We start from the raw sequence: 16,774 nt of genomic DNA, 5'->3' as shown, positions 1-16,774 counted from the left end.
CTACATGATTCCCATAATTAGCCATGATCTCTATTATCTTTCAATCCTACCAATTATACTTTCTGTTGGGAGATTGCTTATAAAACTAAGGGGTATTTACGATTTTATACATTTTATTTTGATTTATTAAAAAGTGACCCTATATGGTAAAGTGACCCTTTATTGTAGATGTTCTCAAAACTACACCACACCCTCCTCATTTCGAATCTATATTTCTATGCCAATAGCTGTTTTTGACCTCTTAATTGACGAATTTACCATTTCTAGCTTTTAGATTAACTTATAATAAATCATTAATTGACAGAGTATTCTTTGAACTGTTAGATTTTTGACCTCTTAATTGACGAATTTACCATTTCTAGCTTTTAGATTAACTTATAATAAATCATTAATTGACAGAGTATTCTTTGACTGTTAAAAAAAAAAAAAAAAAAAAAAAAAAAAAAACCCCTTATTTAAAGTACCATTTTGAGACTCGATTTTAATAGGACCCAATTCGTTCTAGTGATGGTTCAATTCGGATTTGTATTCTCCACCGTGAGTGGATTAATTAAAATGATATATTCATATAGTCAAAATGATAAATTGACTCTCAAAGTGCTCCCGTAAAGTGAAAACTCTCATAAATTTGGGAAAATGAATGACATACAATAACAACCTACAATTGTACGTTTGCAATTACAGGACCAACTTACCTCAGCCTTCTCAGGGATTTCAGTAACCGGCAACCCAATGCTTTTGCAGCCATGCTTGGAAACTCAAGGGGTTCAACTAGCTCTTCAAGTGATCACAACCCAATGCTGTTTTTTGGGGATGAACAGGTGATGGTACTGGGGAATGGTAAGAAAATTGATATCTCTCATATTGGTAATGTTATGCTTGAATCTCCAATTAAACTTGTTCAACTTAACCATGTTTTTCACACTAAAGCCATTTCTAACAGTAACTTAGTGTTAGCAAATTATGTCATGAACAGTTCAACTTCATCCCCTTGTCTCCAGTTTTCAGCTCATCCTATTCAAGTTTATTAGACCCAGTTCCAAGATGCTAACTTATGGCACAATAGACTAGGACATCCTTATTATCAATTGTCAGCAAAGTTATGCAACTATGTAATTTGAAAGTTCCTAATTCCTAGTAAAAGTTCTCTGGATTTTTGTGTTCCTTGTCAAATGGCCAAGAACCATCGTTTACCTTTTAATAATGTCAATTCTCGAGCTCCTAAACTATTTGAATTAGTTTATTTACATCTTTGGGGTCCATCCCCCATTTCGTCCATTACTGGTGTGAAATGTTTATGTTTATTCTATTGATAATTTTTCACGTTTTACATGGTTGTAATATATATTCACCTTATTAAAGAGCAAAAATAAATGATGGTCGTATTGCAAATTAACTTCTATTTAGAGATTGATTATAAGACTATGGGGTATTTACAATTTTATACCTATTATTTTGATTTTGTAAAAAAAAAAAAAAAGTGACCCTATATTATAGATGTTCCCAAAACTACACCCTCTTCATTTCCAATCTATATTTCTATACCAGTAGCTGATTTTACCTCTTAATTGACGAGTTTACCATTTCTAGCTTTTAGATTAGCTTGACATATATATATATATATATATATTTCTTTTCAACTTCAGTTGAAAATATAATTTCTACGATTTTTTCTTCGTTTATATTGGTTATTTTGTTTATAAATTAAAAATTCAAGGTATATATAATTGAATTTAACCCTATAAAATTAAGTGGAAAATTTAGAATTCTATGGGGGAGAAAGGATAGAGATATGATTTAAAACTTGAGAAGTATAAAAAAAAAAAAATTTGTTTTCCAATCCCTTCCTCTAAAGTTATCAACAAGAAAATAAGGCACAAAAATCACTAAATTTAAAAAAAAAAAAAAGAAAAAAGAAAAAAAGAGAGAGATGGAGAGAAGCACCGGGTGATTAATACTAGTTTTTGCAGCCATGATCGTGGTCTTGAGTCTCGACTCTATCCTGAAAATATATTTCCTTCATTTAGCAATTGTAAACGACTACCATTGTAAACACTCTAGCATGATGATCTTAATATGTTTACAACTCTTTTCTTGGGTGTCCCAATGCAATTTAGATGGTGACCACACACGGAACAAACTCCATCGAGCTGCAAAGGAAAAACAACAAATGAACTTGATCCTTCATTAAAAGAAAAAAAGAATTTATCTGCAAGGCGGATTAATTTGTTAAAATTGCTCCACAAATGAACTTGGTGATGGAAACATGAAAATTTACATGTTAACCACAAAATCAACATAGAATTATCATACGTACGTATTCTGTCAGTAATGCCTTGTCACCTCCACTTTCTTCATTCTCATACTTGTATATGAGGCGATGCAGCGGCTCTATATTGACCGTGACTGGCGATTTCGACAGTGCGAGATGGAAGGTCTACAAGACCCGTTTAGTCGCTTATCACGACTCGTTCTTCGACCTTTCTCCGGCCCTCGCAAGGAAGAAGAAACAGAGAAAAGATGAGGATGTTCCATTGGTTCTTCATCCTCTGGAGCTTAGTGTCTGATTACAGCACTTTAACAATTTCTAAAACTAAGGTCCAACATTTATTAGCACACAGTACATCATATGTACTATCCATAAGAATGATCAAATTTCTTTTTATTTTTCTAGTTTCTTCTATGGTTGGCCTTTTTTCTTTTTTTGAACTAATTATAAGTGTAAAAGAGGTTAGATGATACTGGTGTTAGTTTATAAAAAGAAAGGATGGACAATCAATTTGTCAGGTCATTGTTCATTGTTTTCTGATGTTTCTTCCTCTAAAGATTTTTAATATTATTATTGTTATTTTATCAATCTGAAGTTATCAACAAGAATCTAAGTCAAAATAATAAGGCGCAAAATCTCTAGAATTTGAAAAATAGAATGGAGAGAAGCACGGGGGATAATGCTAGTTTGTACTTTGAATTTAAGTTTATCTTTTAACACAATTGTTGGCACGTATTATTTAATTAATTCCATTCATGCCATTTACGTAGTGTAAATTACACATAAAATCAAAAGAACAGATAAATTTCAAATATAAATAGAAGCACGAAACATTAAAAAAAGAAAAAAAAAACAAAATAACGAAAAAAATATTAGAAACTGGGTATGTATAGTCAATAATATTCCTAACTCTCAAGTATTAAAAAAATAAAACAAAAGATAAAATTAACTAAATCTTAAATACTCCAATAAAAGAAACATAATCTCGATCAACATAACTAAAAACTTTAATCTACCAAAATTAACTAAATTTTAATCTGGTTCTGCATCAATTGCCCTCGGTCTTTGACAAGCTTCTGTCCTCGTTTTCTGGCTACCTAAAAGCAACGTGTAAATGTCCAAAGTTATATAATTCTTGAAAAATGACCGTCTATATTCTGCATGCAATTATGCATATTATATAAAAGAAAAGATTACCCGTGTCGGATATTTGGCTTTTCTTAAAGACTTAAATGGATCTAATAATTTCCGTCCAAAAAACTTTGATTCACGGTCAACAGTTGTTGCGCTACCTGCGTAGATATAAAATAAAATGTATTTATGAATTTTAGTGTGTTATTGTCCTCATTATATAAGCAAGCACAAAATACAGAAGAACAATTATTTGAATTTGTTAGCTATAAGCTCATGTAAACTATTCACAAGCACATGCTTGTTGGAGCAGAAAGAAACAAATGTAATACGAGAGACAAATAGAAAGGATCAATTGACACAAAATGTTCTTTTCACAACTCAAACTTTTTTATGTGAGAGAAAACACTATAATAAAAACGTTGAATTTAAATTTTTATGAAAGAAAATTGTAAGTAACTGTTTCAAAGAAACATTTGAATCTCTGTTCAAAATCTATATATATAAACTAATCATGCATTAAGGGCGTGTTTATTTTGCATTAAAGGAAAAGAAAAATTGAGGAATGATTTTTTTTTCTCGTCTAATAATGTGTTTACTTACAAAATCAGTAATAGAGATTTAGTGAGTCCCACCCAATATAATGAATGAGGAAAGTGAATGTCAACCCTTGCACTCCTTTTAGAGTTTTAGCATTGATTTCTTGTTAAAAGAATGAAAGTTAAATTTACTTATCTACCCTTAATGAGTTATTATATAGTCAATGATTAGTTAATTATTTAAAAAGATATTTTAGTGATTGCATTCATAACATTATTATTCCTAATTTTAATAAACATAAGAAAGGAAATTAGATTGTTTCTTATTTCACCATTTAATAGTTAAGTAAATACTTGAAAGGGAATGAAAATTATAATATATATTTTACTTTTTTTTCAATCTTATTATGTTTTCCATTATATTCATTTACGGTTTCGTAAAAGCGGGGATTGCATACATATAAAGAAATAAATAAATTAATTTAAAAAATAAAAGATGTAGAAGATATATTATATATATATATATATATATATATATTAATTGTATACCTGCATACAGGTGCTAACTTCGACAGTAGCATCTACTGCAGAATGTATAGCTTGATGAATCGTGAGTGCCAGAGCATCAACATCAGGCTCTGATGAGAAATTAAACCAAAGTATATCATTACCAGCACATCAATCATCATGTAATTACTTTTTTTTTTTGCTTAAAATAAAGCAAATAGAAGAGGCTTTAGGCGAAGATTTTACGGCCTTAAATCATAACTAGGACATCAATCATCATGTAAATTATATTATAAATTACGTACCGGGAGTTTTATTAAAGAAAAAGAATATATTGTCCTTGATTTGGATTGCTTTGAGTTTAGAAAACCCCTTGAAGTTATAATGTAGGTCAAACTTCTAAGCCTTTTTCAAACTTGTCAATGGATAACACTAATTTTTCATCATCATCTTCAGTAATATTATTCTCCTCTTCCACTAAACAACCTTCGTATAACTTCCATAATTTTTCAACCGGCTGCGTAGAAGGCTGGAGGGGGAAGCTAATCCCGACACAGGATTCCAACTTCTCCTTGGGCCAAGGCCCCATAGCCTGCATAATATAATACATAACATTAATAAAATTAATTAATGCAATCCATCCATAATTACTTAATTAGAAAAACACCATTCATCAAAGAAATTAATCTGAACTGATTAGTTATACCTCAGACTGGGAAGGGCTCAATACCCATAAATAACAATCTACTGACTTCAACGTAGCGGTATTCAGCATTGTTGCAATACTGTCCATATCAGGATCTGAGATATAAGTAAAAACCAAACCACATTATTATTATTAATTTATTATTATCATCATTAATTACTCATCTTAATACCACTAAATTTGTGAAAAGAAAATGCATACCTGAAAAAGAAATTAGAACTGCCGAGAAGTGGAAGAAACGTCAGTACATATAGCTAAAAGTCCGCAGAATTTGAGAATGGAAAGGAAACGTACTATATATATTTATTTATATATATCCTTGAAAAAAAGAGGAAACGTACTTAAAAAAAAAAAAAAAAAAGGAAACTATCCTTAAGTCCATATATATCAGAAACAAAAAATATTGAAAAAGAAATTTTCTAAAAATTATACCTCTATTTAGAGATTGATCATAAAACTAAAAAAAAAAAAAAAGTAACTATCCTTAAGTCGATATATATCAGAAAAAAAGGTGTTGAAAAAGAAATTTTCTTAAAATTATACCTCTATTTAGAGATTGATCATAAAACTAAAAAGGAAAAAAAAATAGAATTCTATGAGGAGAAAGGATAGAGATAAGATTTAAAACTTGCAAAATTAAAATATTTGATTTGCTCTCCAACCTCTTCCTCTAAAGATTTTTTATTTTATAAATATGAAGTTATCAACAAGAATCTAAATCAAACTAATAACGCACAAAATCACTAAAATTTGAAAGGAAAAAAAAAAGATTAGAAGTAATTGAAAACAGAGATACGAGAAAGAAATATCTAAGTAAACTAACATCTGTAAAATTAATAATAATAATAATAACTTGGGTAAATGAAAAGAAAAAAATTGAAAAGAAGGTCAACAAAGAAAAAAATTATAAAATTATGGAGGAAAAATAAAAGAAAGAAAGAGGAGGAAAAGAAAAACAAAAAGTGATAAAAAAAAAAAAACTGAAAAGTGAATCACTGTTCAAATAAACAGTGAATTCGACCAAAGCTGTGCGTTTTGGTCGAATCACTGTTCAAATGAACAGTGATTATTCAACCATAACTATATGTATGGATTAATTATATACCTCCATACAGGTGCTAATACAACAGTAGTAGATTCTAATATAGAATGTATAGTTTGACGAATTGCGAATGCCGTAGCATGAACATCCAGCTCAAAGAAAAAATTGGATACCAAATCTGGTAGCCAAAAGTGACGATTCTGCTACAAATAAATTTTTTAGTAGCAAAAAACATGGCACTACGAAAATGGCATGGCAGCAATATAAATTGGCTACCAAAAAAATTTTAATAGCAAATATGAATATTTTTACTATCAAAATTTTGATAGCAAAAACGTATTTTCAGCTACCATAACTCATTTGGTAGCAAAAAACATGGTGCCAAACGAAAATGAGTTGGCACCAAGACTATTTGGTAACAAAAACATATTAATTCTCCTTAAACTTTTTGGCACCAAGATGATTCAAATATTATTAAAAACTCAAAAATACCCCTAAGCCTTCTTCCTACCTCTCTCCTTTCCCCTCTAGTCAAGTCTACCATAGCCGGCGCCAGAGGCCGACTCCGGCACCCTGCACCTGGTGCCGGCGACTGTTTTTCGATGACTGTTTTCCCGCGTTCATTTTTTAGCGATTGGTAAATACTGTATTTACCAGTCAAATTTTAGTAGGACCCACTTTGTTTTAATGATGGTTCAATTCGGATTTGTATTCTCCACCGTGTTGGGATTAAAATAATATATTTATATGCTCAAAATGGTAAATAAGTAATGATAAATTGACTCTTAAAGTGCTCTCGTGAAATTAGGAAAATCAAAGTGAAAACTCTCATGAAATTAGAAAAATCAATGATCAAGTCTCTTGTCCCACATTGGAAAGGAATGAAACCATTATCTCTTGAAAACCCTATAAAGGAACCCTCACTCCTCAAGATAAATTATAATTTTTTGTATTTATTGTCTGAATTGTACCTTCTTAGTTAGATTTATATACTCACAAACAACCACTTAAACTATTATTCCAAAGACCTAATTATTCAATGCACAAAAATATAGAGACCAAGTCCCCTGCATATGCCGCATATGTATTTTACCTATACTTCTTCATTTTCTACTAGCTAACTTTTGATCAATGAAATTAACAGAATTAGACTATACCTCAAGCGTTAGCCTCATTGGGATGAGCCTCATAACAGAATTAGACTATTTAAACTCTACTTGTAACACCCATTTTTCTAACTAATAAATTTGATGAAATAGACGTTAGGAATTAACTAGAATAATTTTATGGTATTATATTTAGTTAATTCCAACATCACGTTGAGTTGCATTTTACAGGTGATCGCGACGAGGAGTCGAGGTGCAGGAATAAGTTCATGCCAAAATGTTAAATTATATATGTGATGATTTGAAGAATTTGTTTATTTTAATTAATTTATTTGTTTATCTTCTATTTAGTGTGTTGGCTTAATATGTACGTATATATGTGTTTTAAATAAAAATCAACCATCGTGTCAAAAAAAAAAAAAAAAAAACTGCTTCACACAATTTTTACCTCATGGACAGCCATTACATCACCCAATTCAAGCCAATTAATATTCTTATTGAGTTATATATTGTAAGCTTTCATTCATTTTCTTTTTGGGCCTATTTATGAAAGGAAGTCAACTACATATACGTACAATGTGAGGAAAATGAGCAGATTCATTGCTTAACCACCTTGCCATATATGTATATTAACCATATGCATGGTCGAAGGAAAATAGGGTAATCAGCATACTTTCATTTTCTCTCTAGAGCCCTAATTCCCAAATACAATTTTTACCTCATTGACAGCCATTACATCACCCAATTCAAGCCAATTAATATTCTTATTGAGTTATATATTGTAAGCTTTCATTCATTTTCTTTTTGGGCCTATTTATGAAAGGAAGTCAACTACATATACGTACAATGTGAGGAAAATGAGCAGATTCATTGCTTAACCAACCTTGCCATATGGGTGAAGGAAGAAGGGAAGAACTGATGTCACCTTTGCAAGATTTTTGGGACCGAAGAGATCTAACTGTGTGTAAAATGTATGGGACCCTTTTTAATCTATCAGTCTATATGTTTTTCTCTGTCTCTGACTTTGTTTCCTATATCCGTTTTGTGTGGCTTTCTCTCTCTTCCATCTGATCACCTCATAATCTCTCTCACTCCATCTATTGTTTACCCTTCAAGGGAACTTGCAAAAACTTCACCATGATAACGATTGGAGGTTTCTTCTGTCTCCTTAGAACAAAAGGATACAGAGAGATACTATATATATATATATTCCCTTTCATGTTATGTTTCTCTAATAATATCAAGTCAATTAATTAAAATTTCATATTACTTTTAGTTGAAAAGTCATGATGGTTAAAATATTTTACTTGACGTAGCATAATTTTTTTAGAAAAACAAAAAAAGGCGACATCTCCACTTGAGTGACGTGTGCAAGAGTGTAAAAGGTCTGTTCACTTTACTGATTCGAGTTTAGAATTTGAATTTTATTACAGTAAAAAACTCTCATAAACAATCACATCTAACTTTTTAACTACAATAAAAAGCTCTCACATAAAGTCACATCTCAACTCGAATCAGCAAACTAAACAGATGCATATACGCTAAATTCTACTTTTATGGGCTTCGTGAAATATAATATTAATAAATGAAAAAATTACAGAATTTATCCGTACGAGTGTATATATTTAAATTCTTATCATTCATTCTTGATTAATATCCTTTTATTAGTATAGTTACTTGACTAAAAAAATTTAAAAAATAAATAAAAAATAAAAAATACCACTCAAGAGGGTAAATAATATTATTTATATCTCCGTTAAAAAAGAAACAATTTTCATTCAATTAATAAGAAGAAAATAAAAGGTCAGAATAATACCTTATTATTTAAAATAATATAAATAATAAATTTATATAAAACCATGGGAAACTATGTAATTTTTACAAAAAATTATTAATTAAAAGTTAAGGGTCAAAATCACTTTTAAAGCGTTCTTGTCTCATTTCCCCTATCAAAGGACCAAAACAGATATATGCAGCCCAATAAGAGATTAAACAAGGCCTTTCAACATCTTGAATGGGAAATAAAATGACACCAGTTAAATTGGTCGTTTTGCCTTGCATGCATAAAGGCCTTGTATTTGGCACATATTTCGTTATCCACTATTCCAAATGACGTAATTTCAGCCTGATGCTCTTAAAACGACATGGAATTTGCATCTAACAAAGACTAATCTTATTGACGTTACAACGTAATATCATGGGAAACAAAAGTCATATTTCATGATAAACTCGCAACAAATTGCGAGATGGTCAGCATCCTGGTAAAAGTCATTCATTCATCATATTTGTTACAAATAAGAAACATGAAGAACACCAATTTACAATAAGTTTAGCATTACAAGGTTGAAATGTGTAGCAACAGGCTGTTGAATAAAATCAAAACGAAGGAACTAAATTTTCATGGTATAGTACAACTATAAATAATCATGAAAGTATTAACAAAATAACTGCCCATTGAACGTTCAATTCTTCGCAGACAACTTATGTACAAACAAATATATACCAAAGATCTGATGCATCATTAGTAGTAACGAATAATGGTGCTCCCTGCCAAATGAAGTACACTACACAACTTCAACGACATGAAAGAATTGTGCCCCGAAATGCATGTGCTGAGAACCACAATGGGAGTGTGGAGCTATTCTTCACAGAGTACATCTCTTTCCACACTCGGCTCTTGCGGTGGTACAATAATACATGCTTGTGTGTTGCCAAGAAAACAAATTCACCACTCTGACATATGGGGAAAATACCCGGCACAAGTCCTCTGATACACCTTAGACTCACTCTATCCACCAAACTCCATTCCTCTTTCTCATAGCTCTCCAAACCCCATATGTTCATCCAAGTATCGGAGATCTGGATCACAGACAAACAACCATCTAGTTCCGACAAGTAGAGTCTATTCCCCGACCCTTCACTCACTTGATCCGGCAATGACATCCTCCTCCAAACATCAGCATCCAAATCAAGCGCGAGCACACAAGAACTACTACTACCAGTCAACCAATGAAGCGCCTTATTGACAAACACCACTTGGTTTTTGTTCATTTGGGAGAACATGAACTGATCATCCTGAAAGGACACAAACTTCCTCCACTTGTTTGACTCAGAATCAAACACCAAACACACGAAGGTCCCATCAGGCCTATGCCCAAAAGTGCGGTGATGGCCGGCTAAAACGACATTGAACTTCTGAGTGGACAAGTTGCAGGCCAAGCCTACAAGAGCCGCCTCGCCATCAGGGTGAAACCGGGTGACGGGCCTCTCTCTACTCCTAGGAAGAATCTTATAATCACCAGTCATGGGATTGCAGACATAGTAAACACCCTTATCAGGAATACTAGAGCAACACAACAAACCATTACAAGAGGCTCTAATCCTAACTCTATCCTTCAAAAAATTCAAGGAAAATTCAGAGACCCCCAATCTATTATCAACACAAATCAAGCTAGATTTCAGCTGTGGTGACTCAGAAACCTCAACCAACAACATGGGATTCTTGGAAGATAATTGGTTGTAGAGTTGAACAAAATATTTATCAGAAGACAATCTACACCAAAGTTTACACACAGTTTTACTCCTAAAAAGAGATTTAATCGGTAACCTTGCCAGGATTTGAAGGACCACCTCGTCCGGTAAAATCCCATCTCTTTGGAAATCCATAACTAGATTTATTTCAACAAATATGGATGAAATTAGAGATACCCAGATGGGAAAATCGCTTACCTAACGAAAGTCTCCAGATGGGCATGCGAACAAACTTCATTTGAATCGGCCATGGCTTTAAAAATCTCCATATTTGGGTTGGCTCCTCTTATTCTGACAAGGTATTTTCTTCAACAAGAAACCCAAAATCAAGAGAGATTAAGGTAATCAGGGAGATAATTTTGATCCAGACAGAGAAACAGAATTAGAATATGCCCCCCTCTCCCCGAGCTGAAACTCCTTCATCAACTTGAGGGCTTTCTTCTCTCTTCTTTTCTTAGGAGTTGGGACCAAAATTTTGGCGACTATTGTCGTTTTAAATGTGGGGGGTCCAAGGCTTTTGGGTAATATGTGGGGTCAGTGGATCCACCGTCGATCAACAGCTTGTGAGCCAGTCGTTGTCAACGACAGCAAATCAAAACGACACGGACTCGCATATAGCATGCAATTGAAAGAAGAAAAATAAATTAAAAAAATTAAAAAAAAATAGAAAAGTCATCACAATACTAGATAGTGTGGCGGTGTTTGGTAACATATTTCTGGGTAAGGGAAAAAAAGAGATAAAATTATACGATAATCTTAATAAATATCATTTAAAAATATATGAATCAAAATTTTAATTCTTTATTCTTGATTGATAATTTTTTTAGTTAAATAATTAGGTTAACAAAAGAATATTTATCAAGAAGGTCCAGACTGATTTTTTTTCAAAATTTTACCTGCTCTGAGCAAATGGACCAAAACTTTACGAATGGGCCAAACAGGCCCAAACTAAGCGAATCAATCCTATATCTACTCTTAGTAACTGGGCCAACGCTTCAGGAATGGGCTCTTCGGCCCAAACTAAGCTAATTATGATGTGAAATACATGTATGTGTGTGTGTGCGTATCAAGCACATATATTATGGAACTGAATCTGAGTATGAAATAATGGGGGCTACATTTTACAGTTCAAATAAATACCTGTTTTATCAACAACAAAAAAAAAGAAATACCTAGCTTTTGCTCACCAGGTTCCACATACTTTTTTTTAGCTGATAAAAAAAGAAACAGTTAACAAAAAATTGCGCCAAAAAATAGGTAAAAAACTGGTGCTCATCAATATGTTACATTTACAACACTGTTTGTTCATCAAAACCTTTCCAACCTGTAATATAGGAGGCTTAAAGTATCAAAATAAAACACCAGTAAACAACTTTTTTTATAGAAAATATCGTTTTCTTTCGAGAAACTAAAAACTGTTGATTGAAAATAATTCCAAAACACATGGTTTATATGTCTTGGTCGAAGTGTTTTATACCTCTTAGATTGCTAGCTCCTTAAAAAGACAAACCGATAGATTGCTTAATTTAAATAAGAGGACTTGAATGGCCAAAAAATTAAATAAATAAATAAACAAAGTGCTCACAAGAAGATGATTCTAATAGCCTGTGTTGCTTGTTCTAATTTTAGAGAATAAATGCTAGTGTCACTCTTTCTGTTTAAATAATGTATCACTCTTTCTGTTTAAATAATGTATCGTGTTAGTGAATTCAATGTGTCAAACAGTAAATGTAAAAAGTGACGCTAGCATTTTTTCACCAAGTGAGACACACAAAGTAACAGAATTATTGGCTTGTAATCGCCAACAAAGACTTGCGCAGAAAAAGTAAAGCACCAGCGAACGACTCAAGGGGGAGAATTAAATTCTCCAAAACATTAGCTTATACTACTAGCTAGAAAACACTACACAGTTCCACATAAAAGCAGGTAAGTCAATTTGTGACAACACTCCTATGCTGATGGATCTCATGAAGATTTTGACTACTGAAATCTAATCACTACTACCATTTTACAGGCCTCTAAATACAAAACGTTAGTCCTTGTTAAAAAAACTAGCCTCCCTAGCTCCTCTTACACCAATGAGAGGCAATTTCTATGATACTACTTACACCACTTAAGAAGCCATACCATGTTAGTTTAAATACTAATGGCATCATACACATACAAAAGTCATACCATGGAAGCGTGTACCCATTTTCCATCTACCCATTCCTTATGAGGCCTTAAGTTACAATGATCAAACTCGAATGCCTCGTTAATGGTCCAAAAGTAGACTACATACTTTGAGCCAGCAAGAATGTTGGATATACGACCTACCCACCACCCATCATTATACCAAGCGTCAATGTTTTCACTGACTGCAAAAGGGTACAAACGTTGAATTTCTGGGGGACAAGGCCGTATGTTCGTCGCATCCACCACTTCTTTAAGCGGTTTGGTTTCATCATCTGTTCTCAATGTCTCATATTCCACCAGAAACTTGTCGTTTCGGGATGATCCAACAATCTTTGCTGTGTACCAAGATCCTTGGTAACCTTCATCATCACTTCTAATTTCAACCTTCATTCCCTTGCTGAAGGTTGGCTTATCGTCCTTCAATTCCAAGTTTATGCCACTGGATTTTACTGTCCATGCGCTTGAATCTTCCTGCATTTGTACATTCAAGATGTTTGAATCATAATTTTAACAAAGCAAGAACTCTTTGTTATCAGAGAGAACTATTTGTTTCGAAAATGCAGTTAAGGAATAAAGCAATGTTCAGATGATATTGTATACGAAAAAACATGACAACGTCTGAGCAGTTTTAGCTGTTCATGAAAACCTATATTACGAAAGAATACAAAGACCATGACACATTGGCTTCTGACTGTAGAAACTTGCATGACAAATATTTCCTAGTACCTCTATGACAAGTTCCTTGGATTTCTATATAGGACATACAACTTTCTGACATCAGTAAAAATAAGGAGACAGTGGGTGCAGCTGAACAAGAGATACAATCATCAATGAAAGAAACAAATGTTTGGCTTGTCACCTTAAGCTAAACACGTATATTATCGTAAAAAGAAAATGTCTAATAATCTGGATACAAGTAAAGAAACTGTTGATTGTTGGTGTTCTTCATTGCCCATAATACACAATAAAGATTAAAACTTGTAGAGATTACCTTTGGAGAAATCATCCACTTTCCATTGATCCAGTCCTGATGAAGCCGCAAATCAGAATGTTTAAATACCAACTCCTCATTGGTAGTGCTGAAATAAACAACATACTGCCTACCAGTTTGAACCTTGAAAATTACACCCTCCCACCAGCCATCGTTGTACCATGCATCAACTTTTTCGAGCTTTTTAAAGTGGTTGACCGCCAGAAGTAAAGGAGGTTCTGGCCTAACATGCCGAGCATCTGCTTCTTCTCTCAAGGGTTGGGTACCATCATCAGTTACCAGGTTCCGGTGTTCAACCAAAAACTTGTTACTTCCTATTGACCCAATAATCTTGGCAACGTACCAAGACTTCTTGTAACCTTCCTCCTCACTGGTAACTTCAACAGTAGCCCCAGTTTCAAACTTCACCTCCAATGGCTTCTTACGAAGTACAAATTTCAATTTTACAGTCCTCTCCTTCACTTTTCTTGTACAAGGCATTGTCTGCATATCAAGCCTTTTCAATTGAGCTAGCATATAAACCAAATCAGTTAATAAAAAAAGGATAATCTTGTAATGCATGTGTTTAAGATGTTATACACGCCAATGGCAGTCATTAGAACTCTACCAGAAAAGCCTTGATAACTAAATAGCACCAAAACGCCTGATTAAGCCTCTAAATAACTAAATAATTGACAGTAAAACTCAATTAACAGAAAGTGCAAAAAGCCTTTGTTTCACATTTAAATCAACACGCACGCACGCACGCATGCACACACACACAGGGATATATAATGGATAAATAAGGACAACGACAAAAGGCAATGTAGAATCAACCTTTAAAGTTCCAAGGCATTTCATTTCAACCTAGAGTTTGGTCCTACAATTTCTTGTTGAGTCTATCTCCAGATACCATAAAAGCTAAAACTAGAACAAAGAGAACAGAGTTCCATTTGAGCAAATTGCCCTAAGAAAACAAAGAAGCTAAAAGAAACCACACATGCAAATGAAGCCCTTCAGTTGAGCTACCACATAAACCAACCCACTTAATCGGAAAAAGATTAATTTTCTAGAACTGATTAGTTTAACAGCACTCTAAGACACCAACATATGCTTCTTTATAAGAAAACGTTGGAAACAAAACTGTATACGACAGAAAGTAAAAAACCTTGTGTCACCTTTTGATGAAAATAAATCCGAAATTAGGGATAAAGAAGAGAAGTTATCAACAAAACCTCATCATCTTCGAGCCTTTGGACCCCAAGAAAAGGATAATTTTCTACAAATGCTTAGTTCAATAGCATTCAATCAGAAAATCAGCTTCAACGAAGTGCCTTTGTAAAAATAACCTAATAGAAAAGTTTTATTTATAAAATATCAATTTAAAAATTTTTATTTATAAAATGACTATTCTGTTTTTTTTTTTTGCTTTTCCTTAAAGCCACGAACGTAGAAGAAAGCTCACCAAAACAAATCACAATCCTCTATTAGTAAAATAACTTTTTAAAAATTTTTATTTACAAAATGACATCTTTTTACAAAGAATGAGTAAATATTTTTCTTCATAAAAAAATAAAAAAATATCATTTTGCTAATTTCACTTTGTTGGATAATCATTCTAGCATATTGTCCATCCAGAACCATGACGTTCATGATCATCCTCTCTCCTTCTCTTTCTTCTCCATCTTCTTCAACTGCTCTAATCTCAATTTCTTTTATTTGGAGTGCTTTGTTTTTGGATTGGAAGCTACTAAAAAAGTTGAAGAAAATAGAGAGAAAGAGAAAGAAAAGAAGAGAAAGAAATGAAGTACTGCTATTGATTCTGACGGAAGGAGACCGACGGGAGGAGAAATAAATAACCATTGAGACCGACAGAAGGAGAAATAAATAAAATTAAAATTAAAAAAATTATTTTTTTAATTTTACTTTTTCACTAGATTATTTTAACTAAATTCTCAAATAATAATGATAAAAATCATAAAAGCGAATAAAAGGATCAATATTGTAGAACTTTCTATAAAGTGTTTCTAGATACTAGAAAAGCTAAAACTTGAACCCAAAAGAAAGCACACCATAGAGAGAAGTTAGTTCATCAACAAAACCTGATCATCTTCGAGAGGCGGGACCCACGAGCCACCGTCGCGGCCGTTCCACTCCCTGTGAAGCCTCAAATTCCACTGCCGACACACGATCTCCCGCCGAGCCGCGTCCGGGAAGAGAACCGAGTACATCGAGTCCTCCAGAACGCCGGCGACGGTGCCACGGAACCACCAGGAGTCGCGGAGGAAGGCGTCGACGTCGTCGCCGGCTCTGAAGCAGCGGCGGCTGCGCTCAGGCGGCGGCGCCGGCCTCACATTCTCGCGATCGACGAACTCTCTTAGCCTCCGGTGGTTGCCCGGCGATCGGCGAGTGAGGTACTCGACGAGGACGAGGGTTTTGGACTTGGCCGGAGAGCGGAGGACGGTGGCCGGGTAGTAAGGTCCGGTGGAGGAGTGGCCGGGCTTGGAGACCTCGACTTGGTCGCCATTGTTGAAAGGCGAAGAAGGCGACATTAATTTCATGGAGATGGAGAGAGAAAGAGGAGAGAGAGAGAGAGAGTGGGGAATGGCGGGAGAGAGGACGGATGTTACAGCGAGAGACAGGGTATGGACGGAGTAGGAGTGAGTGTTGTACTGACACGTCGAAACCCTCCAAAACTTGGGAGCCACGTCACTCTTCAAAACACAAAACAAACGCTTAGGCTCTCGTTCATTTCACCGATTCGAATTTTCAGTTTTAGATTTTTACAGTAAAAAATT

The 16,774-nt window shown here is 33.7% G+C and overlaps 2 protein-coding genes across 3 annotated transcripts; both read right to left on the bottom strand.

The window, feature by feature from the left end:
* Window positions 1-9,593: 9,593 nt before the first annotated feature.
* Window positions 9,594-11,305, bottom strand: LOC21389412 (F-box protein At5g49610). Of its 2 annotated transcripts, XM_024169797.1 has the most exons (2): window positions 11,030-11,305; window positions 9,594-10,643 (listed from the first exon to the last, which is right to left on the bottom strand). In XM_024169797.1, the coding sequence occupies exons 1-2, from the start codon at window positions 11,098-11,100 to the stop codon at window positions 9,875-9,877; spliced, it is 840 nt and encodes a 279-aa protein (XP_024025565.1). In that variant the 5' UTR covers window positions 11,101-11,305; the 3' UTR covers window positions 9,594-9,874. The 2 variants fall into 2 exon arrangements, with proteins under 2 accessions (XP_024025565.1, XP_024025564.1); XM_024169796.1 differs by lacking the exon at window positions 11,030-11,305 and having other exon boundaries at window positions 9,594-11,018.
* A 1,411-nt stretch (window positions 11,306-12,716) lies between these two features.
* LOC21389411 (DUF724 domain-containing protein 3) lies at window positions 12,717-16,568 on the bottom strand. The gene is made up of 3 exons (XM_024169799.1): window positions 16,079-16,568; window positions 13,998-14,480; window positions 12,717-13,477 (listed from the first exon to the last, which is right to left on the bottom strand). The coding sequence occupies exons 1-3, from the start codon at window positions 16,535-16,537 to the stop codon at window positions 13,001-13,003; spliced, it is 1,419 nt and encodes a 472-aa protein (XP_024025567.1). The 5' UTR covers window positions 16,538-16,568; the 3' UTR covers window positions 12,717-13,000.
* Between the last annotated feature and the right edge of the window lie 206 nt (window positions 16,569-16,774).

Source organism: Morus notabilis, unplaced genomic scaffold (assembly GCF_000414095.1).
Source record: "Morus notabilis unplaced genomic scaffold, ASM41409v2 Scaffold781, whole genome shotgun sequence".
NCBI classification, from domain to species: domain Eukaryota; kingdom Viridiplantae; phylum Streptophyta; class Magnoliopsida; order Rosales; family Moraceae; genus Morus; species Morus notabilis.
This window is presented reverse-complemented; position numbering and strand designations above follow the sequence as displayed.